At 38.6% G+C, this 20,671-nt stretch overlaps 1 protein-coding gene across 9 annotated transcripts in view; it reads right to left on the bottom strand.

Moving 5' to 3' along the window:
• Positions 1 to 8,833: 8,833 nt before the first annotated feature.
• The window catches only part of CTDSPL2 (CTD small phosphatase like 2), a 78,903-nt gene continuing 67,065 nt past the window's right edge, over positions 8,834 to 20,671 (bottom strand). For 6 of the 9 annotated variants that reach the window (XM_036443595.2, XM_036443607.2, XM_045583101.1 and 3 more), the window contains 5 exons: positions 19,727 to 19,789; positions 19,542 to 19,621; positions 16,624 to 16,750; positions 14,782 to 14,877; positions 8,834 to 13,720 (listed from right to left, as the gene is read on the bottom strand). In XM_036443595.2, the coding sequence (XP_036299488.1) occupies positions 13,655 to 13,720; positions 14,782 to 14,877; positions 16,624 to 16,750; positions 19,542 to 19,621; positions 19,727 to 19,789 (432 nt within the window). In that variant the 3' untranslated portion in view covers positions 8,834 to 13,654. The remainder of the gene's footprint in view (positions 13,721 to 14,781; positions 14,878 to 16,623; positions 16,751 to 19,541; positions 19,622 to 19,726; positions 19,790 to 20,671) is intronic. The other 3 variants (XM_036443605.2, XR_004988956.2, XM_036443606.2) reach the window with 3 other exon arrangements.

The raw sequence follows: 20,671 nt of genomic DNA on the forward strand, positions 1-20,671 counted from the left end.
CGCCCGCGCCCAGGCCCCGCCCCCTCTGGCGGCGGCGGCGGCGGGCGCGCGGGCGGGAAGGCGGCGCGTTACATGGCCGGCGGGGCCGCCGGGAGCGCGGGAGGGCGTGGCGGACACTCAGCGCCCACCGACGCGGGGAGAGGGAGGAAGCGGCGTGGGGACCACCACGCCGACCTGCGTCCCGTGGAGGAAGCGTGAGTGCCGGGAAGTTAGCGGGGCGGCCTCTGGCCCGGCCCTCGCTGGCCCTCGCCACTATCCCACCCCGTCCCGACCGGTCGTTCCCTTTGGTCGCCGCCGGTGGCAGGTGGCGGATACCAGGAGACGCCCCTCTCCCCCCACGCTCGGAACCGGGCTCGGACCGCCATGTCCGCCTGTGGGGCCGGGGACGGTGGACGGGCCTCCCCAGCCCGCAGAGGGCGCAGCGGCGCGCTGAGCGCGGGGCCCGGGGTCTGGACGCCGCGCGCCTGGCGCCCGGGAAGGAGCGAGCGCAGAGGCGGGTCCCCGGCCGCCTCCCCGCCGGGGCGCTCGGACTCTGCTCCTGGCACGTCTGCCCCGCGATGGTCACGAAGGGATGGAAGAGAAGACCGGAGCTCGAGGATTTCCCCTGCCCGCGAGCCGCTGAAGGCCGGCACGGGACTCCTCCTCTCGCAGGAGAACCTAGGAACTCGGTCTGCGCGAGGCATCGACTCCAGCCTTGTCCTCGAGGTCCGCACCGTCAAGTGGCTAAGATAGACGCGTAAATAAATTTTGACTCAGCGTGATGACTGAGACAAAAAGCAGCATTGTGAGGTTAATATGAAAAGGTAACATTAACCGTGGGAGGGAGGGTGGGGGGGAGTATGCGTGAGATTAGCGCAGCGGACACGAGTTTGAAAGACCAAGTGAAATGCGCTCAAGTGCATTTCTGGAGGAAAGAACACAAGCGGTGCGTGGCCTGGCTGAGGGGTGAGATTGGGCTCGAACTCACAGGTAAGCTGTTCATAGTAAAGGGCTGCGGACAGGCCGCGCTGCATTCTGACCTGTGGGTCACTGGGCTCCACTGCAGTGTTTTTGAAAGTGAACAGTTGGAGATAATTTTTTTTTTTTTTTTTGCTGTTTTCTTAATTTATTTTTGAATATGTAGCACACAGACTTGGTTATAAAAGGGAATGTACAATTATCAACCATTCTGTTCTTTCCAGTGGTAACTGTTGTTTCCCGTTTCTTGTGTGCCTTTTCAGAGGGTGTACAGATACACATGTTATAAAGGTGGTCTCTTTCAAGAGATACTCTGCAGTCACGTTACTCAAAGTTTGTTCCCAATCCCGCGGCAACCCCTGGGGAGCTTGTTAGCAATGCAGAATCTCAGGCTATCCCAGACCTAATGCATCGGACAGAATCTGCCTTTTAATAAGATCCTCAGATGATTCTGCACATTAAAATGAGTGAGGCAGCCGAAACTGGTTTGGCTCAGTGGATAGAGCATCAGCCTGCGGACTCAAGGGTCCCGGGTTCAATTCTGGTCAAGGGCATGTACCTTAGTTGCGGGCACATATCCAGTGAGGGGTATGTAAGAGGCAGCTGATCGATGATTCTCTCATCGATGTTTCTAACTCTCTCTCTCCCTTCCTCTCTGTTAAAAATCAACAAAATAGCCGGTTTTGCTCAATGGATAGAGCGTCGGCTTGGGGACTGAAGGGTCCGGGTTAGATTCCAGTCAAGGGCATGTACCTTCCTTGTGGGCATATCCCCAGTAGGGGGTGTGCAAGAGGTAGCTGATCGATGACTCTCTCTCATCGATGTTTCTAACTCTCTATCTCCCTTCCTCTCTCTAAAAAATCAATAAAATATATTTTTAAAAAATCAATAAAATATATATTTTTAAAAAGATACACAGAATTTAATGGCTGTGATGGTTAATTTTTTGTTTCATCTTGGCTAGTCCATGGTACCTAGTTTTTAGTCAAACACTAGTCTGGTTTTTGCTGTATTTGTTAATAATCTGCTGTACTCAGCCTAGTTAATAATATATACAAATGTATTTGTTAATATATACATTTGTAAGTATTATTTTTTTAAATATATTTTATTGATTTTTTTACAGATAGAAAGAGAGAGGGATAGAGAGTTAGAAGCATCGATAAGAGAGAATCATCAATCAGCTGCCTCTTGCACGCCCCCCACTGGGGACGTGCCCGCAACCAAGGTACATGCCCTTGACCGGAATCGAACCTGGGACCCTTCAGTCCACAGGCTGACTCTTCTGCTATGATATCCTCCAGCTTCACAGTCCATTCACTGCATACAGTCAGTTTGCTTATGTAAAAATGTAAATCGGCCTGGCTGGTGTGACCCAGCCGTTGAGTGTCAACCAGAAACCAAGAGGTCACCTTTTCCATTCCTTGTCTGGGCTAGTCCCTGGATTTCAGACGCAATCCTCAGTGCGGATGCATGTAGGAGGCAGCCAATCAAATCGGTGTGTCTGTCTCTCTATTCCTCTAAAAAGCAATAAAAGCATTTAAAAATACATATATTTTTAGCCCGGCTGGTTTGACTCAGTGGATAAGCATCAGTCTGTAGACCAAAGGGTCCTGGGTTCAGTTCCTCGTCAAGGGCACATACCTTGGTTGCAGGTTCCTCCAGACCCGGGCCCTGGTCAGGGTGCTCACAGTGTGTTTTTCTCACATCGATGTTTCTCTCTGCCTTTCCCTCTTTCAAAATCAATGGAAATATATTCTTGGGTGAAGATTTATATATATATATATGTGTTAATTAAATATGTTTTTATTGATGTCAGAGAGGAAGGGAGAGATAGAAACATCAATGATGAGAGAGAATTGTTGATCGGCTGCCTCCTGCATGCCCCACACTGGGATTCGAACCCACAACCAGGGCATGTGCCCTGCCCGGGAGTCGAACTGTGACCTGTTGGTTGAGTCAATGTTCAACCATTGAGTTATGCTGGGCAGGGTAAACATTAAAAAAAAAAAAAAAAAAATTGTAGCCCTGACAGTTTGGCTCAGTGGATAGAGCCTTGGCCTGTAGACTGAAAGGTCCCAGGTTCAATTCCAGTCAAGGGCTTGTACCTTGGTTTAGGCACATCCCCAGTGGGGTGGGGGTGGGGGGTATAGGAGGCAGCTGATCGATGTTTCTCTCTCATCGACATTTCTAACTCTCTATTCCTCTCCCTTCCTCTCTCTGTAAAAAATCAATTAAAAATTAAAAAAAAAATCTAAATCAGATCTTGATTCCCCTTCTTCCCAGAAATCTCTTTAGTGTCTTCTTGGTTTGTTAATCCTCACACAAGGATATTTTTTCATTGATTTTTAGAGAGAATGGAGGTGGAGAGACAGTGTGAGAGAGACACATTGATTGATTGCCTCCCACATACACCCTGGCGGGGTCGGGGTAGGGATTGAGCCTGCAACCCCAAGTACACATGCCCTTGACCTTCAGTCCTCCCAGGCCGACTCATACTCTATCCACTGAGCCAAACTGACTAGGGCATCTTCTTGTTTTTATTTTGTTTTTGTTTCTAAGTCTTTATTGCTGAAAGTATTACATATATCACCCTTTTCCCCCCATGGACCCCTCCCAGTCTCCCCCTTGCCTTAGGCTTTCACCACCTTATTGTCTGTGCCCATGGATTATGCATATATGCATACGACACTTTGGTTGATCTCTTCCCATGCCACATTCGGAGGATGTCTTATTGTTTTTGTTTTGTTTGTTTGTTTACTGTGGCCTGGAAGGCCCTGGATAGACTGATTCCTACCTTCCACCAGCCTCCGTGTGCCATTGTCTCTCATTAACCTCATTGCTACTGGCCCTCTCAGGCTACTAAGGTTTTTCCTATTTTTGGAATTTCTGCTTACAATGCTCTTCCCACACCTCTTTGCATGATTGACTTTATTTCTCCTTCAAATGAAACTGTAGTTACCTTTGCAGAAGGGTCTTTCCTGATCTTTCTCCTGCAAGAGGCCTCCCCGGTTACTCTTTCTCATTACTCTCTTTTGTTGTAGCATTTATCACAATCTCTAATGACTTCATTTATTTAATATCTGTTTGAAGCATAAGCATCTTGTCCTGTTCTTTACTACTGTATACCCACTGCCTGGCATATAGTAAATGCTCATTGTATTTGAAAATGACTATCTGATGCCTGTCGTCACAGTAGGAATTAAATTAAGTTTTCGCCACACAGGTTGACATTCCTGTGGGACATCCAACTAAAAAGGGCTAGTACATGTTTGGAACTACAGAAGCCTGGGTAGAAGATTAGGAGTTATATGATTATGGCCGTGGACAGAATAATGTGCAAAAGGCCACCTGAAGATAGGATAGAATGAGAAGAACCTTGAAGGCCATCAACATTTAAGGAGCAACCAGATGGAAAAGGTATGGAGAGGACAGAGTAAGGTTTTAAAAAATTCTGAAACCGGTGGATAGAGCGTCGGCCTATGGACTGAAAGGTCCCAGGTTCAATTCCTGTCAAGGGCATGTACCTTGGTTGCGGGCACATCCCCAGTAGGGGTGTGCAAGAGGCAGCTGATTGATGATTCTCTCTCATGGATGTTTCTAACTCTTTATCCCTCTCTCTTCCTCTCTGTAAAAAAATCAATAAAATATATTTTTAAAAAAATAAAAATAAAGAATTTATAGCACTGTGGAATATAGTGTTTTTGAAAATTCATTTGTTAGGTGTCAGGAGACCTGGATTATAGACATTTAGGTGATCAGATTATATTGAACTGAACACTGGACACTTCTGGTGGGAGGTGGGGAAAGCTCACAATGATTCTTCATTGTCTGGAAAGTGTCCCAGTACACAAGTATAAGTGGGTTCCCCAAAGCCACATTTGCTCCGTTATCATAGCTAGTTTGGGAAGGGGGGTCAGAAACATTAACTGTGAAGTTAATAAAGCCCTAGCTCCAGTGTCTCATTGCATCAGGTCCTCATTTTTCAAGAAGGTCCTCCAAATTGTATATACTTCAAATGATACCGTTTCCCTGAAAATAAGACAGTGTCTTATATTAATTTTTTCTCCCAATGTTGTGCTATGTCTTATTTTCAGGGGATGTCTTATCTTCCCATGCGCTAGGTCTTATTTTCGGAGGATGTCTTATTTTCGGGGAAACACGGTATAAAAACTGGATCTGCCCCAGGTGGAATCCTCAAATTCTCTAGTAGGTAGTCGCCAAAGGTGCCCTTCAGAGAACAGTATTCAAGTCTTATGTGCCCCTCTCCTTTTGAGTCCTATGAAGTGACACTCAATGCTAGGCCATAACAAGCCTTGCAGCTTACATCTGTGCTTTTTGGAATGCCCACTCTGGTGGAAGTCAGCTGCCATTTAAGAAGTCTTACTACTTTATGACAACCCTGTGCTGTTAGAAGATAGCCATGTGGAAAGGCTGTTAGGAAGAGAAATAGCCAAACCCTGACTTCTAGCAGAGATGCCAGACATGGGAGTGAAGAAGCCATCTTGGACATCCATCCTGGTTGAGCCTTCAGGTGATTCCATCCCCAACTACCATTCCAATGCATCCACAGAAGACCCCAAGGGAGAGTTGCCTGGCTGAGCCCAGTCAATCCACAGTCTGTGAGAGAGAAGTTATCTTAAGCTTCTTAAATTTTGAGGCAAATAGTTATGTAGTAATAATTGAAAGATTCTCTTTTCCCAGGGTTTTAGAACTTAAACGAGACTTTTACTACCTCAAAATTGGTGGCTGATGATAGCACCTGAAGGGAAGACCACAAACTCCTGATGAAGTGATTTCCCAGGTCACCTTACTGCCTCTTGTCTTCTCTTGAGGCCCAGTATCTTTCCAGTATTCCATTCTTGGAGAAAGGCCAAAGAACAAGATTTTTAATGTCCAGGGAAAAGGGTAAGCTGACCAGACTTCTAGCAGCTATCTATTAGACATATGGGTATCCTATTGATATTAGCCATTATGTTAAGTGCCTGCTATGTGCTCTACCCAAACTTTCTTCCTGGTTCTACCCTTACCAAATGTGATTTAGTTCCCGAAGTAGGAAACTTGCCAACAGTAAAAAAATGAAATTGAAATATAACTTAAAAATTTGTGTCTTGTAAGTTTAGTGTGAACCATTTCTGCTGAATTTCATCAATTCTGGGCTGCACTTTAATGAATCAATTTTCTGGACTTTATATATTATATATAAAAGCCTAAGTGACCAAACGATTGAACAACCGGTCGGCTGGTTAATATGACCCTTCGGTGTGTGGGCCAACAGTCTAACAACTGAGCACACTGGCCAGGACTAAAGTTATCTTTTTTTAAATAAGTATTTAGCCGAAGCCGGTTTGGCTCAGTGGTAGAGCGTCGGTCTGTGGACTGAAGGGTCCCGGGTTCGATTCCGGTCAGGGGCATGTACATTGGTTGCGGGCACATCCCCGGTAGGGGCTGTGCAAGAGGCAGCTGGTCGATGTTTCTCTCTCATCGATGTTTCTAGCTCTCTATCTCTCTCCCTTCCGCTCTGTAAAAAATCAATAAAATATATAAAATAAGTATTTATTATTGAAAGTATTGCATAATCCCCTTTACAGTTATCTTAAACAATACTTCAGCCAACCCAAGCCTGGCTTCCAGATGAGATTGTTAGCACCCTCGCTATTTTTCTTTCACGACCCCTTTCTCCAACACCACCCAGTCTCTGCTACTAGACCGCAAGCTTGAGGGCAGTGTCAGGTTTCCTCTTTTCTACCATTCTCAGTGTCTTAACACATAGTAAGGCAGTGTTTTAAAATGATTTTCACTCTGATTAGGAAAGCTTCTCATACCTAACCTGAACAAATTTTGTCACACTTCAAGTCTAAACCTCTAGTTAATTTGGTTCATCTATTAAGACTTCTAGCTGAAACTGGTTTGGCTCAGTGGATAGAGCGTCACCCTGTGGACTCAATTCTGATCAAGAGCATGTACCTTGGTTTCGGGCACATCCCAAGTAGGTGGTGTGCAGGAGGCAGCTGATCGATGTTTCTCTCTCATCTATATTTCTATCTCTCCCTTCCTCCTCTCCATAAAAAAATCAATAATATATATTAAAAAGAAAAACTTATAACTTAGCAAATCCTATAAGCCTGCTACTCCAAGTACTTACCAGACTTCTCAAGCCAGTCAATACTCACGAATTGCCTCATCACCCACTTCTTCCTGAACACTCAGCATGTTTTCATAAAAACATAAGGTGATCTCTCCATTATCATCATCCAGTCTTCACTGAATGCTTTCTACTGCTCTTTTCTTTTCCCCAACATGTGGCAGTACTGATTCTACTGCCAGTTTCTGCCCCCAAAGGGGGCAGAAAAGGGCAGTGGAATCAGTGTTTATCTTTTACACACACTCAAGAGAACTAGCTCCTTTACACATTTCCATTCTGGCAATTATTTGTATATTGCTTTACAAGTTCCATCTTTGTAATTCTGAGAGGTAGATCTCGATGCACCCATTTTACAGATGAACTGAGGCTCAAGCGCTGCTTTGTATGAGTGGATGAGTTATTTCCAAAGGCCTCCTGCAGTGACTCTCAAGCCCGTCTGTATAAACTCCTTTGAGCTTATGGAAAATTGTTTTATAAGTCCCATCATAGCAGGGCTTGGGAGGGGGAAAATGAGATATTGGTCAAACATTAGACTTAAGTTGCATGTGGATCTAATGTTCTGGGGGTGTAATGTACACAATGGTTAACAGTACTGTATTGTACACTTTAAAGCTATACTAGATTTTTTTAAAATGTTTTTATTGATTTTAGAGGGAGGATAGAAGCATCAATGATGAAAATCATCAATCAGCTACCCTTTGCAGACCCACTACTAGAGATCATGCCCACAACCCAGTCATGTGTCCTGACCATGAGTAGAACTGTAACCTCCTGGTTGATGGGTCAACACTCAACCACTGAGCCACATGGACCGGACACTACTAGAGATTTTAATATTCTCATCATAACCACCAAAAAAAGGTAATCACATGAGGTAAAGGATGTGTTAACTGGTAAACATTTCAAAATATATCCATACATCATCACATCTTACACCTTAAACTTAGTTATGTCACTTTTACTCAATAAAGCTGGAGAAAAATATCTCATCAGATAGGTGAGATAAGTGTTATTTTGTAACTACATTGGCTCATTATTTAGCCCATTACATCAAGCATATATTTTTTAGCTTACCATAATCTGGTTCTTCCTTGCCATCTTTTCTCAACTTTTTAAAATTAACCTTCTTTATTCAGGTTTTATTTTCCAGTGTACAAGAAATTAAGAATGTTATTTCATTAAGTAGTAGCAGTTTTGATTCCGGTCACGGGCATGTACCTTGGTTGCAGGCACATCCACAGTAGGGGGTGTGCAGGAGGCAGCTGATCGATGTTTCTCTCTTTGATGTTTCTAGCTCTATCCCTCTCCCTTCCTCTCTGTAAAAAAAAATAAAATATATTTAAAACAAAACACTCTAGGGCTCAGTTTGTAACTTTTACACTGAATTATTATATTCCTTTATATAAGATCTTTGTTGGCTAAATTTTATAAACTTTAGAACACGTTGTATTTATGTACAAACACGCTTATACAAGAATGCCAAAGCCTTGGGAGCTAGCATACTTGATTTCTAATCTCCCAGAACAGTTATGAGCTCTTGGGTCACAATCCTCTGTGAGCCTGTTACCTCATCTCTAACCTGTTCTGTGTTCCTTACAGGACTGCCTGCAGAGCATCAAAAGAGAAAGAAATGTGAAAAATTTGTGTACTTACAAACCAAAAGAGCACTGTGAAACTAAGTTGTTAGACATTCGTGTTTCTGAAGGCTGATAAAATATCATCAAAGAAAAGTGTTTCCATAAAAGTTTTATTCATCCCCACAACAACCCTGTGAGGTAGGGTGGTCAGGGCATTCGAAGATGAGAAAACTAAGTCTACATTGCTTGTTCATGGCTATACTGCATAGTAAATATGTAGAAATTGAACTGAGATTTTTAAATGTCCATGACTTTATACTGATTCACATGGAAAAAGGCAGAGAGAATATTATCTCCCCCCTACCTTAATGCCAAAAGGACAGTGCCTTGAAAAATCCCATTTCAAAAGAGTAAAGTAGTATTTCATTGCTTATTTCTACAAAGATTTATAAAATAAAAAAATAGTGAAATATTTTACAATTTATATATAATGGTCTCATTCAGGGATATGTCCTTCAGCTGTGTATATGATCAACTATTCCAAGTGCTAGGAGTACAAACTCTTAAAATTACGAAAGAATGGTAATGAGCAGTAGCTTCAATCTTCCTTATTACTCCTCCATGTATCCTGAATGAGTTCTGTGAAATCTGGTCCCAGTTTAAAATAAAAGAAAGGAGAAAAACTACCAGAAAGATGTTTAGTAAACTTTTATTTTGTTGCCTACTCTCAAACCACTGTCACATTTAAAACAGCGATTTCCCAAACCTGGCTATTAGAATCACGTGGAGGGCTTAAAAAAGAAGTAGAGAGCTCTCAGGCCCCACAATAGATCCAAGGAGACAATTTTGCAGGTGTTAGGCCTCAGGAACCTATTCCCAAAGCTCAGTAATTCTAATGAACACTCAAGTTTGGGAACTACTGATGTATTTTAAAATACTAACTGAATCAAAACCATAAGGTAAGTATAAACTTGTTGCTTTCTTATCCCCTTTTTAAAAATTTCTCAAAACACATTTTCCCAAGAACTCTTGCCTCTGGGCAAGTAATTTCAATTCAAGATACAGAGAAACATTTTATAAAAATGTATCCTAGTGAGTGAGACTTGGATTCCAATAATTTAAGGAGTATTTAAATAGAAGATACTGAGTTTTGTGGTTCTTATTCTGAATATTTAAAAATGTATTCCATACAGGTTCCTAACAGGCTTTCAACTCAGGGGAAGACATGAAAAGTAATGACATAATCAAGCACACCAACGCTGAAAAATACTATACTTGAACATAGGTCATGAGAGGAATAAGAAAGTGAATAAATGACAACCTAAGGCCTTTTGGCCCATACATTTTTGTTCCCAGTCCACTCTTCCCCTATAAGGGGAAATAAAATAAACATGCTTTCCTAGTTGCTTGGCATAGTTATTCGATGGGTAACTATTAACGAACTTAATTTTAGATACACAAGATTAAAAGAGATAACAAATAAATATCTAGGAAGACAGAGAAATTAGATCAGAAAACCTTAGCTAGCTAATGATGTATATAACACCACCATTTTAGTACAATAAATGAAGGCTTCAGTGTCCTTTACATTTCAGCTTTATGTGATTGACACAGATGTGGAAAAGATCTGATTCTTATTATGAAGAATTCTGTGCTCGCTGTAAATATTTGTAGGGATAAAGAAATATTTTCTTCATTGATGAGATGAAGTCTCTGTTTTTCAGGTAAGTTGACTGAACAAAACAATGAAAAATGAACTTCTTTAGAAGGTTGAACAAAGTAATATCTAGTTGAAAAAGTCATTGGCCAAAGAGAACTTAAAAAAAAAACAAAAACAAAAAAACCCCCACCATTCTATGTTTAACCCTAAAAACAAAACAGAAAAACTAGAGAAATGGGGGGAAAAAAGTACACATACATTTTCACGGACAGTTACAAGAAAATAGCCATTTATAGAAGTCACAATGCTTTCAACAAATTCTCCCCAAATTTTGGGAAACAAGATAAAGCCATCGGGTAAATAAATATACATACTAGCTAATATAAAACAATTTATGCTTTTAAATTGTTATTAATTCTTTTAAGACCCAAGGAGAAATTTGGTGATATAAATCTTATTAGGGCTACATATATTACATAGAATTAAAAAACATAACTGATTAAAACGTTCTAACAATAATACAAATATTTAAAAGAATGTCTTAAAAGTCAGACATCACTGGAAATATCATAATTATTGTATAATATGTACTTTAGAGTTGTAATGTGTATATAGGTCACTTTTGCTGTGTCGTATCAGGTATCCATCTCTCCTGCATTTACTATAGTCAGTTTTTAAGAGTTTATGTTTACTGTGTGAACTGTAGGGGCTGGGCACATCTCAGGTTCATAAAATATACACCTCCGCTTAACCAACTGGAAGTGTTTATGATAACATCTATAAACAGATAAAGAAAAGGGGTAATGAGACGATAAAACATTAATATGGAAGGAAGCTGGGTAGTAGTCTCTATAAATTATTTAAAATTCTGTATTAAATTTAAAATGACTCAAGTCAGGTAATGAAAAATATATATATAAATTGGTCTCAAGAAATTTTCTCAGGCCACACAAAATTTCCCTTAGTTTATTTCTTTACAGAATCTTGTTATGCTTGATTCTTTTGTCAGTCTATTTTAGGGAACTCTCCCTAGCATGGGACTGAAAACAGCTTTACTATTAATACTAAGATGATTAAAGTGGGTGTTCATTTAAAGTGCCCACAGGCACAGTGGTATAGGTGCTTACATTTCCCTTCAAGTTATGGGAAAGCCCTTTGAGATTGTATTTACTTAATCAGAAAAGCTTTCAGCAATTATAATGCATGCTGAAAGTTTAGATCTTGTATAAGTTTGGATTTTGCTGTTTGAGCATAAAAAGGGAGCAAGGAGAAATGTAACTAGGTTCACAATTTTGAGCAAGAGCATATGTAAAGGTAACGTATGTACATTTTATTTCAAGAAAGACAGAAGACAAACAGCATAAAGATGCCCAGATGCCCTAAAGATAAATACATCTCAAAGAGTCTCATTAAAATGAATCTGTAGTATTTTTTCCTGCAAGCAAAATACCTTTCTTTAAATTAAAACAAAAACAAAACAAAAAAAACAGTATTCTGAATTGTAAATGCTTCTGCTCTTTTTTTGCAGAAAACCTGCCATGATTACTTAATGAATAAGGATTTTCCACAAAACAGGCTTGCTCTACATGCTAGATTTTTAAACAGTTCAGTGACACAATATGCTAACTACATACACAACATATAATATAGTAAGAAAACACTCAACCTGATGAAAAGTTAAAATTTTCATTAATACACTGAAAATTGACATAACTCATGCCTTTAAAATCAAAAATACAAAAATTAAATGTTTTTCTAAAAAGATTTCCTTATTTTAAGGATTCATTTGAAAATGAAGCTGCATGTAATTTGTACAGTAAGTTGTACAAGTAAACAGGTAATATACATAAAAAATTAAGTGACATACTCCTCAATTATCAGTTGTCCACCTTTAATTTCCAATACTGTACTTTCTTAACAAGCATACAAAATATCAAACTTCTCTTTAGAAAAAGTGCCGTTCTTTGACATCCTTTACACAAAAACAGTCTGAGCCTGTGGCATGTTAATGCAGTTGAGAGGCAAAGCATACTAACCTTACAAATTCTACCTTCCATAAAAAGCCTCCCGAAAAGGAGATTACACGCCACTATAAAAATATTAACCTCTTGTGGTAGCTGCATTAGAGAACCAAGGCTTGAAGACTATTTTCATATAGTATAGAAAACCCACTATGAGAGCATATTAACTGCATTGGTGGCTTGGGAGTTTACTGTGCCACAGGATTATGCATAGCTACTGTAAGGTACCAAGACTGTTACACAGAGTTTTAAATTGATTGTAACCGAGAGCATAACAGAGGTACTACCAGCCCATGCAAAGTAATTAAAAATACCGAGTCACTGTGCTGAGTACTTCATTTCTGGAGGAAACCAAAGGCAGCAGTAATCAAATCAAGCCCAAAAGGTGACCAAACACATTCTCCTCAAAGATTGGTGAGCACAGTGAAGTCTGAGGTATACCTTTATCCATTAAATCTGTGTGCCATTGCAAGATTTTACCATTTGGGAACACATGCCATCACAATGGTTTAAATCATTTGAATATTAGTCATTCATATATTCTTATCTACCCAGTCTCTTGATTTTTGAAAAGATTTCACCTACAGAATATTACAGAAACAAAATATAAATGCATGTCTTTCTAAATGAAACTTACATGGACTAAAAGTAGAGAATATTTTTAAACAAATATACAATATGCAGGCAGACAAAGCAGGAAAACGGCCATTCAAATGTATAATAAAAAACTAAAAACTGACTATTTCCAGAAACTATGAAGCGCCTCAACTAAAAGGAATGCATAATGAAATTCTAATCTAATACAGGTCAAAAATGTAAAAAGGTTATAAACCTTAACAGGAAAATAAAACAACTTTTACTGGCCATTCCTGTTGAAATGAGAATCTTAAAGTAACAGAAAAGTGGCTACAAACCCACTTAGAGCACCAAACAGAGAGAAAATAAAAAGTCCATTTTCATCTCTGTTATTATCATAAAATCCTGTGTGACTACAGGTCAAACTGCTGGTGGCAGAAACAGAATTCTTTATAAACTGCAGATGTCCTGTACATAAAAAAATTTCACTGGAGTTGCACTAGTTCTAAAGACTCTTCTGTTTTAGCCTACCTACTGTATGTATTCATTCTGAGATAAAGTCTCTTTCTGTAACCCTTGATTATTATTGGGCACCAAAGATAAGAAAAGCAAGACGGGGTACAAAAATGCAAAATTTCAACAGTAATGGCAATGTTTTGTCTTAGTCCAAAAGGGTCCTGCATTCTCTCCCCCTTCATGATTTGACACGTCTTTGTACTTAATCTGGGGGCAGCAAATCATGCAAGCGAAATCTGTCTCTGATGTGAGGTCGAACATCTTCATTCTGTGTGGAGAAAGAGACATTTTAAAGGCCATGTAATTTCAAAAATATGATCCTCAGACCATTATGAGCATTCTTACGTTGCAGGAAAACATATCACTAATTTTCCAACTCATTTTATTTGCCAAATATAAATGTACCACACAGAAGCAGTTAACTTAGAATTAAATTAAGATGTAAAAAAGCCTGCCATAAATGTTTTAATTTTTAAGAATAATTATTTAGTAAATGGCTCAACAAAATGTTAGTAAAAGCATTAAGCTATTGAATCCTATTTCATATATTAATTTAAAATTAGCGAAACCGATTTGGCTCAGTGGATAGAGCGTCGGCCTGCGGACTGAAAGGTCCCAAGTCCGATTCCGGTCAAGGGCATATACCTTGGTTGCGGGCACATCCCCAGTAGGGGGTGTGCAGGAGGCAGCTGATTGATGATTCGCTCTCATCGATGTTTCTAAATCTCTATCCCTCTCTCTTCCTCTCTGTAAAAAATCAATAAAAATATATTTTAAAAAATTGATCCATGGATATAGGGAAAAAATTTGCATAGTTTTAGTAGCATAAGCAATAAATCTACACCTATGAAAGCAAAATGAAACAGATTTAACAAAAGTAGTTAGTGATTGCAAGAGGAAGCCCAGTGAAATAAAAATAATCTTTAAACTTTTAAATACTTATAATTTTAATATAATTTATGGCCCAGTTGGTGTGGCTTAGTGGTTGAGCTTCAACATAAGAACCAGTAAGTCATGGTTCAATTCTTGGTCAGAGCATATGCCTGGGTTGCAGGCTCGATCCCCAGTAGGGGGCGTGCAGGAGGCAGCCGATCAATGCTTCTCTCTCATCATTAATGTTTCTACCTCTCTCCTTCCTTCCTCTCTGAAATCAATAAAAATACAATAAAACAAATTTTAATGTAATTTATAAGGTTTGATAAAGCTTGTAATTCTTTTCAATCTTCCCCTTAATCTCCCACCACATTTGACTTTTTAAAAGCAATTTACACGATTTAAATAAAGTTGAACCAACAGCATAACTGAAAACGATAATTAAAACATACTTACCAGTTCTACAAGCTTCTCCAGAAATGGAATCAATTTTAGGAGTTCATTGTCATTTTTATCCATAAACCAGCTTTCTATAGGGATTCCATTAGATAGCTAAAATGATAAATAAGTAATTAAATCTTCTTTTTTGCCTACATTTTCCCTACTTTGGAAAAGCTTTAAAACAAAATGAATCAGCCCTGTCCAGGGTAGCTCAATTGGTTAGTGTCCTCCTGACATGCCATGGTTGTGGGTGCGATACCCAGACAAGTAAATAGAGGCCCAAAATTAGTGCATATATATACTAGAGGCCTGATGCATGAAATTCATGCAAGAGTAGGCCTTCCCCCAGCTGCTGGCACTGGCTTCCCTCCAGCACTTAGGACCTGGGCTTCCCTCCTGGCAGGCACCCAGGACCCAGGCTTCCCTCACAGCTCTGGAAGGACATGTGGTCTAATTAGTATATTAGCCTTTATTATTATAGATATATAACCTCAGGAATAAGCATTTATAGTCTTTAAACATTTACACAGAACACTAGAGGCTCAGTGCACAAAATTAGTGCACTGGTGGGGGGGGGGCCTCAGCTCTGCCTGTGCCCTCTTGCAGTTCAGGAAACCTCAGGGGATGTCTGACGGCTCAGGCCTGACCCCCACCTGGCCTATGCCGTCAGTTGGACATCCTTAGCATTGCCGTGGAGGTGGGAGAGGCTTGTGCCATCACCTCTTGTCTATAAGCAGTGTAACTCAGCTCTTGCCAGTAGTGAACTCAGCTCAGGACTTCTAGCTGAGGGGCGCTCCCCTTAGTGATCAGTGCGCATTGTAGCAACCAGTCATCCCCCTATTTGTTCAATTTGCATATTAGCCTTTTATTATACTGGATTGTGTTTGAGAACGAGGATAATGGAAATGATTTTATCTAGGAACCAAGAAAAAATTCTTAAAAACATTTCAAAATGCAAGCAAATAAAAGTAGTGACCTAAACTGAACATATTCAATACCATATGCTGTTCACCCGGCTTCTTCTTTTTCCTTAGTGGACATTTAAAACACAAGTTAAAGGCAAATCGTATTTTATCTATACCCAACCCACTTTCCATCATCTCCATTCTGCACCTATTTATTGTGAAGGAAATCTCAGATCGCAGGAAGGTATTCATAATGTACAATGTATATCTTACAAAGGTGGCTTGTCTGTAGTCAAAGTTATATTTCAAAGAATCATTAACAAAGGTTACAAATATACTGATAAAATAGTCCACAAAAATATTAAAAATTTCAAAAATGGACCAGAGGAAGATGGTTAAGCTATTTGTAATTCTCAAACATGTTTAAAATTAAATTACTGATGTAACAACTCATTAGAATGCTATTAAATGTTTATCTTATTGTCCCTTATTCACATTTACTACTCAGATTTTTATTATGTTGCGCTTTATCTTTTTAAAAAGTATATTTTTATTGATTTTTTAAAAAAATAAAGGAAGGGAGAGGGAAAGAGATAGAAACAACAATGATGAGAGAGAACCATTTATTAGCTACTTCCTGCATGTCCCCTACTGGGGAGCAAGCCTGCAGCCCAGGCATGTGCCCTTGACTGGAACTAAACCTGGGACCATTCAGTCCTCAGGCTGACGCTTTATCCCCTGAGCCAAACCAGCTAGGGTTATGTTGTACTCAATTGAAAAGAAACTTCTCCACAAGGAGTATGCCAATTTGGCATTTCTAATTATAAATGTGACAATAAACAGGGAAATTCGTCCAGTGAAAATTCTGTTCTCCCATCAGATGGTTTGGCAGCATTTGTCCTCATTGTAACTTTTTTCCCATTCTGAATTTGCTTAGCAACCCTCTTCCTACCTGATATGCAAAGGCTTGTGGTGAATTGTCAATTATTATAGTTTTTGAAAGATCTCTTCCAAGGATATTTAAGTCCTTTATATAGTTTCCTTGTACACAAACACAATGTTCACGAAAAAGTCGGTGCCTAAACATAAAAATAAAAACAAATTAACTAAAAATAAAAAAGTAAGTCTCTAATAACATATACTGAAACGTATACATATACCATAGGCTTTACACACGTTATACCTTATTATTTGTCACAAAGGAAATTCATATACAAATGTGGACCTAAGCTTTGGGCTATAGCTTTAACTATAAAAATTCTTAGCAAATACTGAAAACTAAAAACTAAATATTACCATCTCTTAAATGGTTTATCCCAAAATATTATATTAAATAAAGAGGGATTAAAAACTCTGTAAATTGTTTTTGTAATTTATTTACCCAGAAAGCTCAGTTCAGATGCAGCATCTGGTTGTCAGCGAGGTCCTGGCTTTTAAACCAATATTCCAGATGGTTGACTGAGGCACAAGGATGTCAAGTGACTTGCCCAAGGTCACACAGTAAGTCAGTGGTTAGCCCCGCATTGGAACCCAGAATCGTCCTGGCTCCCAGTCCTTTGCTCTAACCAGAAGACCACACAGCCTCCCTACCCCTGTACATGCCAGAATAGAAAATATAAGAAGGAATATTTCTGTGTTGGCATTTTAAAAATGTTTTTAGTTTCCCTTATAATTTTTGAGAAAAGGTGGTCAAAACATTCCATCATTTCAACTTTTTCCCACTCATTTTTCAATTTAGTGTATGTGTATGTCATTTGAAAAAACAAAGATTGAATGAAATTATGAGTTTAGATTTAAGTATAACATGTAAACTGATGTTTCACTAATGACAGATACTAAGTTGAAAAATTCTGTATAATTTAACAAAGCTATTAAAGGTTTATAATACTTAAGTACTGTAATAATTATATAACCTTCATTCCGAACTAAAAAATACTAGTCCTGTATAATAATTTGATAGTTTAGTTTCCTTGTGTCTTAAGCCTACTAAACAATTTTTTAAAAGCTAAGGCCTACTCATTCATACCTGTATTTTTAATCATGCAATTTTAAGAAAGGGGCAATTTCTACCAACAAAATCTGTCATAGTTCCAGCACCACCACCCTCCCCAAACAGAACTCAAACTTAAAAATATCACTGCCAGTGGTAATAGCAAAGAGTTACGAATTTTACAGTCAGACAAAATGTAGTATAAATAATTCTTTCCCCATTATAAAGCATGCTTTTAATTAAATTATCATCTATCTCTAAAAGGCTTAAAGACAGTCTACTTTGGAAAAAAAAAGTTAAAAAAATTTAAGTAATTTTATTTGCATAAACATTTAGATATGAAGCAATTGCAATTGGAGAGGCAGATAGAGAGAGCATGTGCATGGAAGTCAGTACTGATGCTTTTTTCCCCCCAAGAGCAGCAAGCTTACCCAAGTCAGGAGACAACTGAATATGTACATGGATACTAACAGTTACTTTAAATTAAACTGAAGCCTCTTTAGTATTCAAAAATCTGAGAGTCAATAGCATACATCTGCAGTTTTAGAAAGAAACTATGTTTTGGGTTTGTTTGTTTTTTTGCTAGTCGTCAAATTTGCATTTGGACTTAATTGATTGAGAGGTCATAGAAATTTCTGAGTTTACCTTGTCACCAACATAGGTAATTCCCTATATCACTCTAATGAATTCAATATATTGTTCAAAAAGGTTTTCCTGTTTTTCAAATTGTAACAAGATGAAATAAATTTAAATCCCTAAATGTGAAGATTTTAGAAAACTAACTTAAAAGAGGGGGCTACTTTGTAACATTACAATTGCATGAGTACAATTTGTCCTCCAGAAAAATTAAAACTCCAAGAGAGGAAGGGCTTGTGTGGCTCACCACGGTTCCCTGGAACACTGGAGGAACCGAATAGAAATCTTCAGAATGAATGATCAAAGCAAAACCATTTGTATACTTTTGTTGAAGTTGGGTAAAATGAACATAAATTATAATATACTTTTATGAACAAAAAATACATTTTCTATTTTGTATGTCGAAAGCTTGCTTATATTAAAGATAAAAATAAAACTAACTATAAGGACACATTTTAATCTTTAGATAAGCTTAGGATTTTTCACTAAGACAATATGAGAGAAAGCATTCAAGAAAATAAATAGTCAGCTGTTAAGGCAGTTTTAAGCCTTTTGTGGCATCACTCTCAGCTCTTGGTCAAAAACTCAGAGAATAACTCTCACATTTTATAGGATGCAACAAGACTGCTTAGTCTTAATATCTCAGTTTAACTAATTTTCAAACTGTTTTAAAATTACCCAAGGCAATCCACCTAACCAGGAACACACTGTATCTGCTGGCTCAGGATACATACACAGGGAATAACCTGAATGACTAAGCCAACTGCCATTCCCAACTAGATTCATGTAACGTTTTCTTTCCATGAAGATAAATTTGCTCTTAAAAAAAAAAAAAAAGCAAGAGAGTTTAATTTAATCCTTTCTGTTAAAATTAACTTTTATTTCTCTATGCCATTAAAAAGGTGCCATAACATGCATTGTATCGGAAACATAAAGGAAATGACAACATCATGCACACAGTGAAAAATTCCACCTACTCCCCTCCCCCAACCCCAAAAGTAAGGATACAGATGTAACAATAAATACATACCGTATATTTGATCTTTGTATCCTTTTAAAGGAGTTATAGTGTTAGGAACTCTTTAAGAGTTGGGGGTTTAAAAAAATTCATTTATTTTCACCATTCAACAGACAAATCTGCATATATATAGCCAACTTAAAATGGCCATGAAAGTTAAATATAATCATAGTAATTTCATAGATCAGTGTGACAGACATTTCCACTATTTCTTAATTAAATTTACCTGACCAGTTGCTTTTTAGGGTCTAGTATGTTCAGTAACTTGTCTGCATACACCTTCTTAGAAGCAGTAAAAAGAATGATCTATAAATTCAGGGGAAAAGAAGTAATCATTATACATGATCTAAATATGGGTACTATGTTGAATAAAATAAAAATATTAATGCAGTTCAGCTCATGTATGTTTACCTCATACATCTGAGACATTCGTTCCAAGAATTCCCTGAAGAATGGCCTTAATCTCACATAAACCTGAAGAAATACAAAGATCGGCTTCAGCAAATAAGCACATCAAATACAAGCCTGTTTATAAAATATGTTGTATCTAACTCTAGATATATTATAAAGTTCATATTTTAAAGAAATAGTTTACTACCGCTCAAAATATTTTTCACATTCTAAAAATCACTTAAAACAATCTTTTGGCATAGTAATAATCATTGATCATTTCACTCTTTAGTAGTTAAATACCAGCATACAATAGTACTTCATGGAATATAATTCTTAATAAAAGATTTAGTCTACCAATAAAAAGTTTCCCTCTGAGATTTTGATCCACCAATCAGCTCCATCTTCCAGCCAGGTAGAATCCATCCAATTATTAGGCAGGCTGTGTGTCCATCTCTAGCTGGCCTGTCTCAATGACCTTCCTCAATAATTACTCAGAATTTCTTCTCAACAATCACCTGCTAAGAATAGCTTTATTTCAATTTTCTATTAATAATGTTCAAGAAAGAGATGTTTGGCCTGGCTGTGGTGGCTCAATGGTTGAGTGTCGACCTATGGACCAGGAAGGTCACAGTTTTCCTGGTCGGGCACATGCCCAGGTTGCAGGCTCGATCCCCAGTTGGGAGGGCGGGGGTAGGGAGGGTATGCAGGAGGCAGCCGATCAATGATTCTCTCTCATCACTGATGTTTCTATCTCTCTCTCCCTCTCCCTTCCTCTGTCTGAAATCAATAAAAATACACATACATAAAAAAAGAAAGTGATGCTTGAATTGGTAGGTTTAAATAATTGGAATATTTTCAGAAATCAAGTTTGTTGTTTTACTGATTCAGATGTGGCATCTAAATTAGCAGTACTTGACCACTTGAGATAAAACTATGAAGTCAATTATGAGTTGTCAAAACCTA

This window comes from Pipistrellus kuhlii, unplaced genomic scaffold (assembly GCF_014108245.1).
Source record: "Pipistrellus kuhlii isolate mPipKuh1 unplaced genomic scaffold, mPipKuh1.p scaffold_m20_p_1, whole genome shotgun sequence".
In the NCBI taxonomy this organism is placed as follows: Eukaryota; Metazoa; Chordata; class Mammalia; order Chiroptera; family Vespertilionidae; genus Pipistrellus; species Pipistrellus kuhlii.